This window comes from Myxine glutinosa, chromosome 2 (assembly GCF_964187855.1).
Source record: "Myxine glutinosa chromosome 2, kmMyxGlut1.1, whole genome shotgun sequence".
NCBI lineage: Eukaryota > Metazoa > Chordata > Myxini > Myxiniformes > Myxinidae > Myxine > Myxine glutinosa.
Window position 1 is genome coordinate 33,416,653 of NC_136262.1, and position 13,648 is coordinate 33,430,300.

General features: G+C 50.4%; 1 protein-coding gene and 1 long non-coding RNA gene across 2 annotated transcripts in view; one reads left to right on the forward strand and one right to left on the reverse strand.

The window, feature by feature from the left end:
- LOC137422652 (uncharacterized) overlaps positions 1–13,648 on the forward strand; it is a 1,758,619-nt gene that overhangs the window by 510,593 nt on the left and 1,234,378 nt on the right. The gene's annotated exons all lie outside the window — the stretch shown is intronic.
- The window catches only part of LOC137422722 (calcium homeostasis modulator protein 2-like), a 41,543-nt gene that overhangs the window by 3,788 nt on the left and 24,107 nt on the right, over positions 1–13,648 (reverse strand). The window contains exon 4 of the mRNA XM_078772854.1: positions 3,343–3,463. Coding sequence (XP_078628980.1) covers positions 3,343–3,463 — 121 coding nt within the window. The remainder of the gene's footprint in view (positions 1–3,342; positions 3,464–13,648) is intronic.

A 13,648-nucleotide genomic window follows, 5' to 3' on the forward strand; every position in this document is an offset into this window, starting at 1 on the left:
CTACATACTTTATAGAAGTACTCACATCATAATTGTACATACTTTATAGACGTACTCACATTCTAATTCTACATACTTTATAGATACTACTCACATTCTAATTCTACATTCTTTATAGACGTACTGACATTCTAATTCTACATACTTTATAGATACTACTCACATTCTAATTCTACATACTTTATAGATACTACTCACATTCTAATTCTACATACTTTATAGACGTACTCACATTCTAATTCTACATACTTTATAGACGTACTCACATTCTAATTCTACATACTTTATAGATACTACTCACATTCTAATTCTACATACTTTATAGACGTACTCACATTCTAATTCTACATACTTTATAGAAGTACTCACATCATAATTGTACATACTTTATAGACGTACTCACATTCTAATTCTACATACTTTATAGACGTACTCACATTCTAATTCTATATACTTTATAGACGTACTCACATCATAATTGTACATACTTTATAGACACTCACATCATAATTGTACATACTTTATAGACACTCACATTATAATTGTACATACTTTATAGACACTCACATTATAATTGTACATACTTTATAGACACTCACATTATAATTGTACATACTTTATAGATGTACTCACATCATAATTGTACATACTTTATAGATGTACTCACATCATAATTGTACATACTTTATAGATGTACTCACATCATAATTGTACATACTTTATAGATGTACTCACATTATAATTGTACATACTTTATAGATGTACTCACATCATAATTGTACATACTTTATAGATGTACTCATATCATAATTGTACATACTTTATAGATGTACTCACATCATAATTGTACATACTTTATTGATGTACTCACATCATGATTGTACATACTTTATAGACACTCACATTAAAATTGTACATACTTTATAGACGTAGTCGGTTGAAAATAGAGTGTAATACTGGCTACCATTAGGTGGCGTTTGTGGCTTCCATTATCACATTCTGTGTGGACAAACAAATACTGATCCAAATCACTGAACACTGATCCAAATTCAATATCCTCTCCTTTGGTGAGACTAATAAAGTAAGGTCATTGTAGATCGTGGATTTTATAGATTTATGTACAATGAAAGATTTAAACCTCAGTGGGTTGTGGAACCTTTTTCTACCTTAGCCTCATGGAGTGACTTTTACATGTAGAGTTTTTTAAAAAGCGGTAAAACATTAGGAGACATGAGTAATACCTTTACACCTTTGTGTGGCTCCATTGAAAGCACCTTCGATACAATTAGGTCAAAATTGGTTCGCCAGTCAATCCCTTCAGGTATTACACAATGGAATGTCTTCATGTGTTTGGGACATACTCACAATGGTGGTAAGCTGGTGCCACAGTCACTATGTGGGTCGCTTGATCATCATCATCATCATCATCATCATCATCATCATCATCGTCATCATCATCATCATCATCATCATCATGATCATCTTCATAATAATCATCATCAGCATCATAATCATGTTGCATTGGTAGAGAAAGAGACCACATGGGCCAAGCGATGTTCTCTTCTGATTTGCGACATCTCTCAGCCTCCGCTCTTGGGAATGACCTAGCTGATGGCTTCACCGGAAAGGTCTTGGAGAAGATGTTCTGGTAGGATTATTCCAACCCCCCCCCCCCCCCCTCCCCACCACCTTCCATCAAAAGTTTCCACCATTTTGTAACAACGTTTTTTCTTGATTTAAGGAACTTAACGGAGTGTGTAAAGAGGCTTTACCAGCTAGACTTCAGCAGAATGGCGGACATGTTTTGAAGGTCGTCATGAATCAAGCACGGTGACGAAGAAGGACATTGGAAGACATCACTGGACCTTCCTGACGATGGACAAATGAACACAACAATGTAGGATTTGAACCTGGAACCACATGAGCATCATGAGGTAAGTGCTGAAGCATCATGGCGACGCTTTATAGATGTAATATATGGCGATGGAATACCTTGGTGGGTAGCCTATAGCTCCCCCTGATATAAGAAGAACGGTAGCCAGCAAGAAAGAGCGACTCCATGAAACATCAGATGAGAAGCACTCTCTGCCTGGTCAAACATCTATACTCAGCCGCCGAAAGTCAAGGAAGAGCTTCATGAACAGTGTCGTTTCATTACAATCAACCCCATCTGAAGCCTGCATCGCTTTGTGGAAAGACAGGCTTGCCAGACTCGAACAAACCCCAGCGATGGAAATTCTACCTGCTGAAAGCCTTCCCACAGGAGCTAATTATTGCAACTGGACAACACGGAAGTGCCTTAACAGACTTAGGGCTGGTGTAGGTCGTTCAAAGGTGTCACTAAACAAATGGGGATATACAACCAGCCAGACAACTTGCGAATGTGGAACTGAGCCACAGACCATGCAACATCTCCTGCAATGTCCATCGCTAGAGGAACCCTGCACTGTTGCAGATCTTGCTGAATTCAACAAGAAGGCGCAAAGATGTGTCCAGTTTTGGCTCGGCCATGTGTAGACTGTCCGTGGACACGATAAGAAGAAGATGGCGACGCTCAAGAACTCGCTTGTTTATTGCTCGGTTTCCCACGATTTTCTAAAGCTTATTAAAGTCTCGCTATAATAAATGTCTAATTTGTGGAATGGCCTGCGCTTCTTGTGTGCACTCCATGATGCGCAGAACCTGCTCCTACAGGGAGTGTTGTAATTCAAGGAGAAGTCCAAATTGCTACAAGTGAATACAGACACAACTCGACATTAAAAACATTAGGTACAAATTATCTGGGCCTAACGGCACAAACCGAGCCAGGAAAAGATGAACTTGAAAATGAAGAGTAAAATGTGATGAGAAAAAGGAATGCGCAGCAGGAAGAGCACACACATGGTTTGGAAACCGGAAACAGGACAGGAAGAGGACACTCATGGTGGTGGGGAAACCGGAAACAGGACAGGAAGAGGACACACATGGTGGTGGGGAAACCGGAAACAGGAAGAGCACACACATGGTGTAACTGGAAACAAGAAGAACACACACATTGTGGGGAAACAGGAAGAGCACACACATGGTGGTGGGAAAACAGGAAGAGCACACACATGGTGGGGAGACAGGAAGAGCACACACATGGTGGGAAAACAGGAAGAGCACACATATGGTGGGGAAACAGGAAGAGCACACACATGGTGGGGAAACAGGAAGAGCACACACATGGTGGGGAAACAGGAAGAGCACACACATGGTGGGGAAACAGGAAGAGCACACACATGGTGGGGAAACAGGAAGAGCACACACATGGTGGGGAAACTGGAAAGGTGATCTACTGTAATCAAGGTATACTGCACTTACCTTTAACACACATTACTCCAAAGATAAAAATGCTGCAAAGTCCAAGCAAAAGCCACCCGTACATCTGAGATGAAATACAAACAGGTTTACCATTAAACTGGATGATTCTCACCCAGAAAATCATTCACACTCACAATGGCTTTTAACATCGTCGTCCACACATTAAATTCTTCTGACGGGATTTTTAGCGATTAGTCTGTTCGAACACCTGCGTAGGTAAAAGCTCTTACACAGCATATCACTATAAAAACAAGACCGAAAGTCTCACAGTGGCGCAGCCGGGCTTGTTTGATACTTTAGTTGAAGAGTTGCTCACAGACTTCCTCTCTAGTCGTAGTCAACGTGTGGCCCTGAATGGGTTTGTCTCATCTCCTCTTCCTGTCCAGGCTGGAGTTCCTCAAGGCAGTGTTCTGGGCCCTGTGCTTTTTCTGGTCTTCATCAATGATCTCTCTGACTCTCTTGATAATCCTCTCTATCTTTTTGCTGATGACTCCATTCTCTGTCGCTCCATATTTCAACCATCAGATCGGCAGCAGCCTCTTCGCTCTCTCCAGACCTGAACAAAATCACAAACTGGTCAAACAACTGGAACATGTCTTTCAATCCTGACAAATCTCACACTCTTACTATGTCTCTCTGGAAAGACCGACTGGAAAACCCTCTCATCTACTTTCTCAACAATCCTCTCAAAGAAGTTCTGTCACTCAAGCTTTTGGGTCTCACTATCTGCCATGATCTTTCCTGGGAAAACCACATTTCCAAGCTGGCTTCCAAAGCCAGTCGCCGTCTGGGCATCCTCCGTCGTGCGAAGTCCTTCCTTGGCACACCTGAGCTCCTCACCACATACAAGGCTTTCATCCGCAGCTCAATGGAATACTGTTCCCCCCTCTGGGCCGGTGCTCCTGCCTCACACCTAGCTCGGCTTCACGCTGTTGAAACCAAAGCTTTCAGAATCATTGGAATCTCCCGCGATGAAGCTGATTCTGAGGGCCTTTCACTCACTCAGCGCAGGAAGGTTGGTGGTCTCTCAGTCTTCTACCGACTCTTCTCCGCCCTAGCTCCCCCAGCTCTGTCTGTGCTCTGTCACCCAAATATTCCTGCAAGACGCACAAGAGCTGCCAGAAACCCTCTTGCTCTTCTGGTGAAACTGCCAAAATCAAGACTCTCTGCTCACCTTCACTCTTTCATTCCCCTTTTTTCCCACCTCTGGAACAAACTCCCTCACTCTCTTCAATCCCTCTCCTCCCTCCAGGTCTTTAAAACAGCTGTTCACCACCATCTCTTATCTTCATCCATCCAAAACCTTTTTCTTTTCGACCCCCCTTAATTCACCCCAGATCCACTTTTTAGAAATACCAACTTCTTTCCTGGAAGTCCAAGCAGGTTTCATTTGTTTTATACTCCTCCCACCCCCCCTGCCCCCCCCCCCCACCTATCCTCCCCTTATCATGCTCCCTTCCACAGATCTCCTGATGTCCCTGCTTTCTACTGTTGTTGTACTTCCCTCTCTCTCCCCTTCTTGTCTCCCACTCCCTTTATTATATGTGCTATGTGTTACCTCTCATATGAGTCTATAGACTAAGTATACAGAAATAATAGAATAAAAAATGTTTTTTTAGAGGATAGTATGACCTGGGTGGAGGGAGATACCAGTTAGCAAATATTGTAAGTATTAAATTTCTTTGAAACACTGTAAGTCTCCAAGCTGTCGGTCACCATTCACCATGGAAGTGAAGAGATTGCATTGAGACACTGGTTTATTCTATATGTCTCGAGTCAACAATGACCAATCATACACCACTTCAATCCACTAACTTTGCAGTTATGACAAAGGGATTGCAGTGTTAGGATTGCAGTGTTACAATTATATTTACTATGTTATTATTATTAACGTTATTATTATTATTACAAAGACGATATTACTGTACTAAGAAACCTGGGCTAATTTGAAGGCATGAAGCCTAAGGCCTATACATACTGTGTTGTTGGAAAACCCGTCACGCCGATGCTTTTAATATTTGAAGGTCATTTTAACAATCGGTTTGTTTGTGTTTCACACAGAATGAAAAACGTAAAGGTCGAGCTTGGCGATTGTGATATATGACAGATTCGACGATATGTTCGGCCTGAACGGCACAGGAATCAAAATGGCGGAGTGTGGAGTCAGCAGTCGTAGCCATGATGACATCACATAAATAATCACATTACATCACTCCTGTGATGTGACCAGATCCTCAGCTCTTGTTGGTGTACGTTTGTGAGAGACATACATACATACATACAGACAGACAGACAGACAGACAGACAAACACTGCTCAAGACGGCTTTTCTCTACCGGCTACTCCCTAAAAATAATCCGGATTACATACATGAAGCAGAAGCAGGCCTAATGCTTATGACAGGTGGCCCTTTGGTATTTTCACACTAATCAGCTTTGACAACGTGTGCTCAAACAGAAATTACATACAAAAACTTCATTTATTCAAATAATTGCTCAGCCCTTTATTTGGGCAATGTATAGACAACATACCGCTGCTGCAATCACTCCAGAAAATAATAAAAATAACATGTTACATACATGAAACAAAAACATGCTTACTGCTTATGTATATATATATATATATAATATTGTACATCGTGGTTATATATCTCAGATAATTCCAATTGCACTGGCCCATGCATGGGCTGACACCAGAGGCATGAAACCTGAGCCATATATGTGCTGTCACCTTCACAAAATGGCAGACATATGATTTTTTTTTCAGGCTGCAATTGTGGGTGGAGTCAGGCCAGCTGTCCAACCAATGGGGAGAATGCAGTCTGTCAATGGTCTGTTTATCCATACCTACAAACATACATAATCTAAATATGATCTGGCTTTATATAATTATATTACATTGTTATCTTACTATAATTCACGAAATGTCTGTTTGTCCGTCCCTCCGTCCATCCGTTCCCAGGTACCGCAAAAATGGCTGAACCGATCGCAACGATATTTTGGGTGGGTAATCCTGGGACCCCCTGGAATAAAATAGAGTATTGAAGGAGCTCGGGCTCCCACGTCGATCGGAAGAATGGACGCGACAAAAAGCTGGAATTTGTCCAAGTTGCTTTATTCAAACAAAACACTCAGGTACTCTCAAAAGCCCGTTTATCGGGCAGCAATATATAAACACACATTATCCCGGAGCGTTTGCCCAGGAAAGGCCAGAGGGGGCGTGGCCGAGCGTCCCGACCGAGGCCTGGCAAGTTGAGCGCGGGCCTGCCTGGGCGTCCTGGACGAGCCCAGCATGGTGATCGCTCCGCGTCCTTGATAGGTGCAAGGCGATTGTGAAAACCCAGCGGTAGCCGCTACACACGTCCCCCCAGAATCGACTTGCACCGGCAGGGTCAATTTGAGGGGGGTCCTGATGACCCGGCCGAATCGACCCCTGGCGGGTCGTGGGGGGGGGGGGGGGGGGGTCCGGTGTGGTGGTGGGCGGTCGAGTGGGGGGGCACCGTGGACGGGGGGCGGCCTCGCCGCGGCGGAAGGGCCACCCGTGGTGGTTGGTCGACGTCCACGTGCGCCGGCTTGAGGCGGTCCACCGCAATCCGGTCCGACCTGCCGCCGATGTCGATGACGAACGACTTGTCGTCCCGTCGCAGGACCCGGAAGGGCCCGTCGTACGGCGGCCGGAGTGGCCCCCGATGTGCGTCGTGACGCACAAAAACATACTCCGCTGTGCGAAGTGCTGGGGGGACGTAGGACTGGGGGTCACCGTGGTGGGATGTTGGCACGGGGGCAAACCGTCGGGCGGCCTCCTGGAGGTCCGAGCGCTGGTGAGCTGCGGACCAGGGACTGGTAGCGTCGGGCACGAATTCGCCCGGGACGCGTAGCGCCTGGCCGTAGACAAGCTCAGCGGTGGATGCCTGGAGGTCCTCCTTGGGGGCCGTGCGGAGGCCCAAAAGGACCCATGGCAGCCGGTCGGCCCAACCGCCGTCTTGAAGGCCGGTCATGAGCGCGGCCTTCATGGAGCGGTGGAATCGCTCGCACAACCCGTTTGCTTGGGGGTGGTAGGCCATAGTACGGTGGAGCTTGACCCCAGGTTGCGGGCGACCGCGCCCCACAGCTCGGAGGTGAACTGTGGTCCGCGGTCTGACGAGATGTCCGCCGGTGCGCCGAAGCGGGCGACCCAGGTGGCGATGAAAGCCTGCGCCACGTCGGCGGTGGTGGTGGAGACGAGGGGAACGGCCTCCGGCCACCTGGTGGTCCTGTCCACCATTGTGAGCAGGTGTGTGAACCCCCGTGACGGGGGGAGGGGGCCCACCAGATCCACGTTGACGTGGTCGAAACGTCGTTCGGGCACGGTGAAAGGTGCCAGCGGGGCCTGGGTGTGTCGGTGGACCTTGGCCCGTTGGCAGGCTGTGCAGGTGCTGGTCCAATCGCGGACGTCCCGACGAAGGCCGTGCCAGACGAATCGCGCCGACACCAGCTTCTGGGAAGCTTTCCGGCCCGGGTGGGAAAGGCCGTGGAGGGAGGCGAAGATGCGGCGTTGCCAGGTGACGGGCACGATGGGGCGAGGCTGGCCTTGGGAGATGTTGCAGAGCAGGACAGTGTCCGCGAAGGGGATGTCGGCCAGGCGGAGGCCCGTGTCCGCCGCCCGGAGGGCTTGCACCGTGGTGTCGCGGTGATAAAAATTCACCATTCCCAGGAATTCCTGCAGGGCCTTTATGGTGCGGGGACGCGGGAACGTGGTGATGGCCTCGACCTTGGTTGGCAGCGGCACGGCCCCGTTCTTGGTGATGTGGTGGCCCAAAAAATCAACGGCCGTCGTGCCGAAGTGGCATTTGGCCGGGTTGACGATGAGGCCGTGCTCGCTGAGGCGCCCGAACAGTGTTCGGAGGTGGAGGAGGTGCTCGGCCCGGGACGTGCTGGCGACGAGGATGTCGTCCAGGTAAACGAAAAGGAACGGCAGGTCACGCAGCACGCCGTCCATCAAGCGCTGGAACGCCTGAGCGTTCAGACATACAGGGGGCAAAGTGAGCGCGTTCTTGAGACCAAACGGCATCCGTAAGAATTCGAATAAGCCGAACGGCGTGATGACTGCCGTTTTAGGGACGTCGGCCGCCCTGACAGGTACCTGGTGATATCCCCGTATGAGATCAATTTTCGAAAAAATGACCCGTCCCGCCAGACAGGCGGAGAAGTCTTGGATGTGCGGGATCGGATACCTGTCGGGGGTGGTAGCATCGTTAAGGCGGCGGTAGTCGCCACATGGGCGCCAGCCGCCCCTGGCTTTGGGACGATGTGTAGTGGCGAAGCCCACGCGCTATCGGAGCGCCGCACGATGCCGAGGTGTTCTAAAGCGTAGAACTCGGCTTTGGCCACGGCGAGCTTGGCTGGGTCGAGGCGGCGGGCTCTGGCGTAGACCGGCGGGCCCGTGGTTGGTATGTGGTGCTCGATCCCATGCCGTACTGCGACGGCCGAAAACGTCGGCCGCGTGAGGGCCGGGAACTCCGTGAGCAGGCGAGCAAACTCGTTCGCCGCCGGGAGGGCGCATGCCAGCTCGGTCGGCGCGGAGTTGCTCAATGTGCATACCAGGGAGCTGAAGGTTTCGGCGTTGATTAACCGACGCCGTTGGACGTCCACCAGCAGTCCGTGTGCGCAGAGGAAGTCGGCGCCTAGCAGAGCCATGGGCACGTTTGCGGTTACAAACGTCCAAGCAAAGCGTTGGCTGCCGAAGCAGAGGGTGACGTTGCGCGGGCCGAAGGTGCGGATGGCCGATCCGTTGGCCGCAACCAAGGAGGGGCCGCAAACCGCGGACTGCCTGTCCTGGTCAGAGGCGGGTATGACGCTCAGTTGGGCGCCGGTGTCGCACAGGAAGCGCCGTCCGGACACTTTATCCATGATGAACAGGAAGTTGCCCGTGTGGCCGGCGCTCATGGCTGGTAATGAACGCCGGCCCGGCCGTTTCCCGGCCTGCCGAAGGTGCACGGGGGTCGGCATGTCCGGGCCTTCTGTCCGAACCTGGCTTTATAGTAACACCACGCTTGGTCAGGTGGAGGCCCCGGTCGTCGTGCTGGAGGTGGTCGGCTCGGTGTAGCGGCCGCCAATTGCGTCGGCAGTTCGGTCGTCGACCGTGCCGGGTGCTCGGGCGCCATGGGTGTTGCGTCGGACGGCGATGGGCCCCAGGTCGCTGCTGCGATGCGCTGGCCTGCGGCGGAGATCTTGTCGGCTTCCCTGGCAAGGGCACGGGGATCCGTGATCGTCGTGCTTGCCAGGGCGAGGCGTACCGGGCTAGGCAGCTGACGGAGGAACAGCTCCCGGAACAGGAATGCCGGAGAGTGCTCGCCGAGCAGCGAAAGCATGTAGTCCATTCGCTCGGAAGGGCGCGTGTCGCCGAGCTCGGGCAGGTCAAGCAGGCGCCGTGCGCGTTCCGCCGATGGGAGGGCGAAAGCGTCGAGGAGGAGCTTTTTAATCGCGCCGTATTTGTCAGCGGCTGGCGGGCTCTCGAGGAGGCTCAGGGCACGGGCCGCGGTGGCTGAACCGACCGCTGCTACCACATGGTGGAAGCGGGTGTCGTCGGCCGTGATGCCTCGCAGGGCGAACAGGGAGTCCGCCTGTGCGAACCAAACCGCCGCGTGAGCCTCCCAGAAGGTAGGCAGTTTAAGGGCCACTGCCGTGTCCATGTCGGTAGGTCACCAATGAAGGAGCTCGGGCTCCCACGTCGATCGGAAGAATGGACGCGACAACAAGCTGGAATTCGTCCGAGTTGCTTTATTCAAACAAAACACTCAGGTACTCTCAAAAGCCCGTTTATCGGGCAGCAATATATTGTTGCGGATATGAGGATTGTTTCTTTTATTGAGTTGTATTGTGTAGTAAATTGTTGTGCAATATTGCTTTATTTTGGACCCTCCTGCCTCCAGTGTTGTATAAAGGTCAAAGGGCGTTCCCGTAGTTAATTCCATAAAGCATACACGTCAGCCAATCATAGAATACCCCTGTTCGATAGTTATATCTTTATTATGTGTATTAGGGTAAGGCCTTGTCTTCCATTAAGATGACACTCCATTGCACCAAGTGAAATAGATAGATTCCCTTCATTCATCATTCCCATTCCCAAAACCTCCATTTCCCCTTTCATCATTGCCAAGCCTCGATTGCCAATTACATCCCCTCCAATTGCCGCCATTGACCACGAGGCAGGGTTGGGGAAGAAAGGCGGGTCCCCACCTCGTCATAGAGGGGAGGAGTGAGTCAGCCCCACTCAACCAACCACGAACAAAGGGTTGGACTTGGAGAGGGTGTGGAGAGAAACATCAAGGAGGTTCGCGAAGGTTGAGGGGCGGGGCCTATATAACCCACCGTGGGGACGTTCCCCAAAGACAGATGGCAGATGAGCTATGAGAAGAGCTGAGTTGTGAGGTCCAAAGGCTGAGCTGAGCTGCGAGATAAGAGATGAGCTGAAAGGCTGAGCTGAGCTGCGTGGTGAGGTGGAAAGGAAAGAGCTGCGTCGTCAGAGCAGGGCTGAGTTGTGAGGTCCAAAAGCAGAAGATCATCCAGGGAAGCACAAAGCCTGCTATTCATCACCTTGCTCGCCAGCAGCAGCGTCTACAGCAGCAACAAGACTCGACAGCCGTTTGGGGCCTGGACGGCAGTTTGGAGCAGGGCCGCGAAGGGACGGCGGCTGCCGAACGCGCCGATTCGTGCTGCCGAACAAATTGGACTTTCCTCTCCTTCCAGCCAATTCCTATCATCATTCCCCGTGTCAGTCGTCTTTGTTTGTTCTGTCCTGGGTAGGTAATTAAGTCTGTATAAGCTAGTAATTTGCACTGTGTTACCTGTTTTTTTCATGTCCGCTGTAAATACCCGTGACTGCTCTTTTTGCTTATGTGTGTGTAACTAATAATAAACCCCGTTACTCTTCTGTACGTCTTCTTCTTCTTCCTCTTTGCATTCGTCGTCTTAGTCTTTTCCATATTGAGTAGCTGTGGCGCGATACGGCCAACGTCTGGGTGAATCGGGTTTAGTCGGGAAAAAACTGTTCGGCCGCGGCGCCTCCGCTCGGCAAACAACATCCTTAACCGCGGACCGTAACAATTGGTGTCAGAAGTGTCGGATTCGGACCTGAAGCGTTTAACGCGCTCAAAATTACAAAGTACAGAAATTGCTTTTGTTTTATAAAACCCGAATTTTGAAATCGCGCCATGGCTGGTCAAGGCGACGGGATGCCGGTGGGAGAGATAGACGGGGTAGAATCGACCCAGGACCTCGGGGAAATGTATGTGGATGAAAGAGAGGAGGAGAACATTGGCAATGAGGTTGAGGGGGTATCAGGCGCACAAAATGGCGTTCTCACGCACGAGGTTTCAGGCGCGCAAAATGGCGTCCTCGCGCACGTGGGTGTAGCGGCACCAAATTTTGCCGCGCCCGCGACCGTAGCAGCGCCACCGGTGGATTTGAACCTTTTTATGATGCAAATGAAGGCCCTTATGGAAAAGAATAGTGAGCAATTGGGAGACCAAATTCGAGGTTTGAAAAGCAGTATGGGACAAATGGGGAACCGGATGGAGGCTCAGAATGAGCAATTGGGGGTAATGAGGGACGAAGCGAGGGGTACCGGTGAGGGATTAGACAAGAAATTTGGGAAGTTAGACGACAAATTTGAGGGGTTAGACAACGGGATAAAAGAGGTGAAAAAGGGGTTAATGGGGTTAGGAAATAGGATGGAAGACAAATTGCGGGAGATAGGGGAGCAATCCGCCCGAGAAATTAAACAAATGGGAGAGCAGATAGAGGAGGTGAAAATCGGGGTAGAAACCAAACTGGATGCTCAGAGGGATGAATTGGGACAGATGAGGGCGGCATCTACAAAAGAGAGGGAGAAGATGAAAGAGGAGATACGACGAGGTGTAAGTGAGGAGGTCTCAGGGGTACGCGAGGAGGTAAAGCGAGGTGAAAAGCGTATAGAGAAAGAGGTGAGGAATAATACGGCTAGGTTACAGGGGGGAATAGAGGGTCTGACGAGGGGAGTAGAACAGCTGACAGTGGGACAAAAGGAACTAGTGGACCAAGTGGAAAAGAACACTGCAATAATCGGGGGGTTAAAAGCGACACAAAAAGACATAAAAAATGAATTAATAGCGACACATAAGGAATGTCAGATGGTACATGAGGGGTTGACGAAGAAGTTGGAAGAGGTGACAGAAGTAATGGAGACGAAGGACCGAGAGGTAAGGACGCACATAGAAACGGTTAAAGTGGCGTTAGAGGAAGAGATAGAGGGGGCGCACCGGGAGATGAAGGAGGTAAAGGAAAAATTAGAGGAGGTGGAAGAAGGGGTGAGTGAAATTAAGAAGAGACGAAGGGAAACTAAAAAGGAAATAAAGGAGGAGGTAATGGAATTGGTACAAGGTCTGTGCTCGAATCGTGATGATGTGCTCACTAACCAAATAAAGAGTTTGCAGGTGGCAGAGGAGGTGCGGAGACGAGGTGTCAAGGTGAGTGGCGATATATTCGGAAATGTATATGATGTGAGGGGAGCTTCAGTCGGCTTGGGGGTTGATTTAGACCCGGGTGTTCGTGAGGGACCAATAGTGAGGTGTATGACTGGTCCGGAGTGTGTGGAAAGAGGAGGTGTACAAGGAGGTCTGGCTATGGGGAGTGAGGGGGGTGCTGGTGAGCAAGAATGTGCGGGTATGGAGTGGGTAGCGGGTTGCGGAAGGGCGACCCAGGCATCGACACCAAGAGGGGTAGTGTTTGGAGGGACGGGGGACGCGCGAAAGCCCCCCGGGAATAGCGTACTGTGGGAGCCCGAACGGTTTGGTCCCGCGTTGATCCCGCAAGGAGTGACGCGCGGAGTCCGACCTTCGGGCGCCCACAAGGTCCCACTCGCGCCGTATGACGGCAAAAGCGATTTGAGGGCGTACCTGGCGCAGTTTGAGTACGTGTGTAAAGGCAACGGTTGGAATCCGGACGAAGGTGGAGTACACCTGGTAGGGGCGCTGCGCGGTGCGGCGGCGGAGGTGCTGACAGCTTTACCACCGGGTGCTCTCACCTTGTCAGCTCTCCGTGCGGCTTTAATTAAACCGTTTCGGTATCGAGCAGCAAAGTGAGCTTGTTAAAGCCCAACTTGCGCAGCGTAAACGCAAGCCCCAGGAGACCATCGGGGAACTTGCTCACGATATTCGCCGCGCGGTAGGGATTGCACACGCGGACATGGCAGCGAGTTCCCAGGAAAGCCTGGCGCTGGATCACTTTATTCAGGCCCTTCCGGATCTGGAGCTCCGACAACAGCTCGCCATGTGGCGCCCGCAGACCATG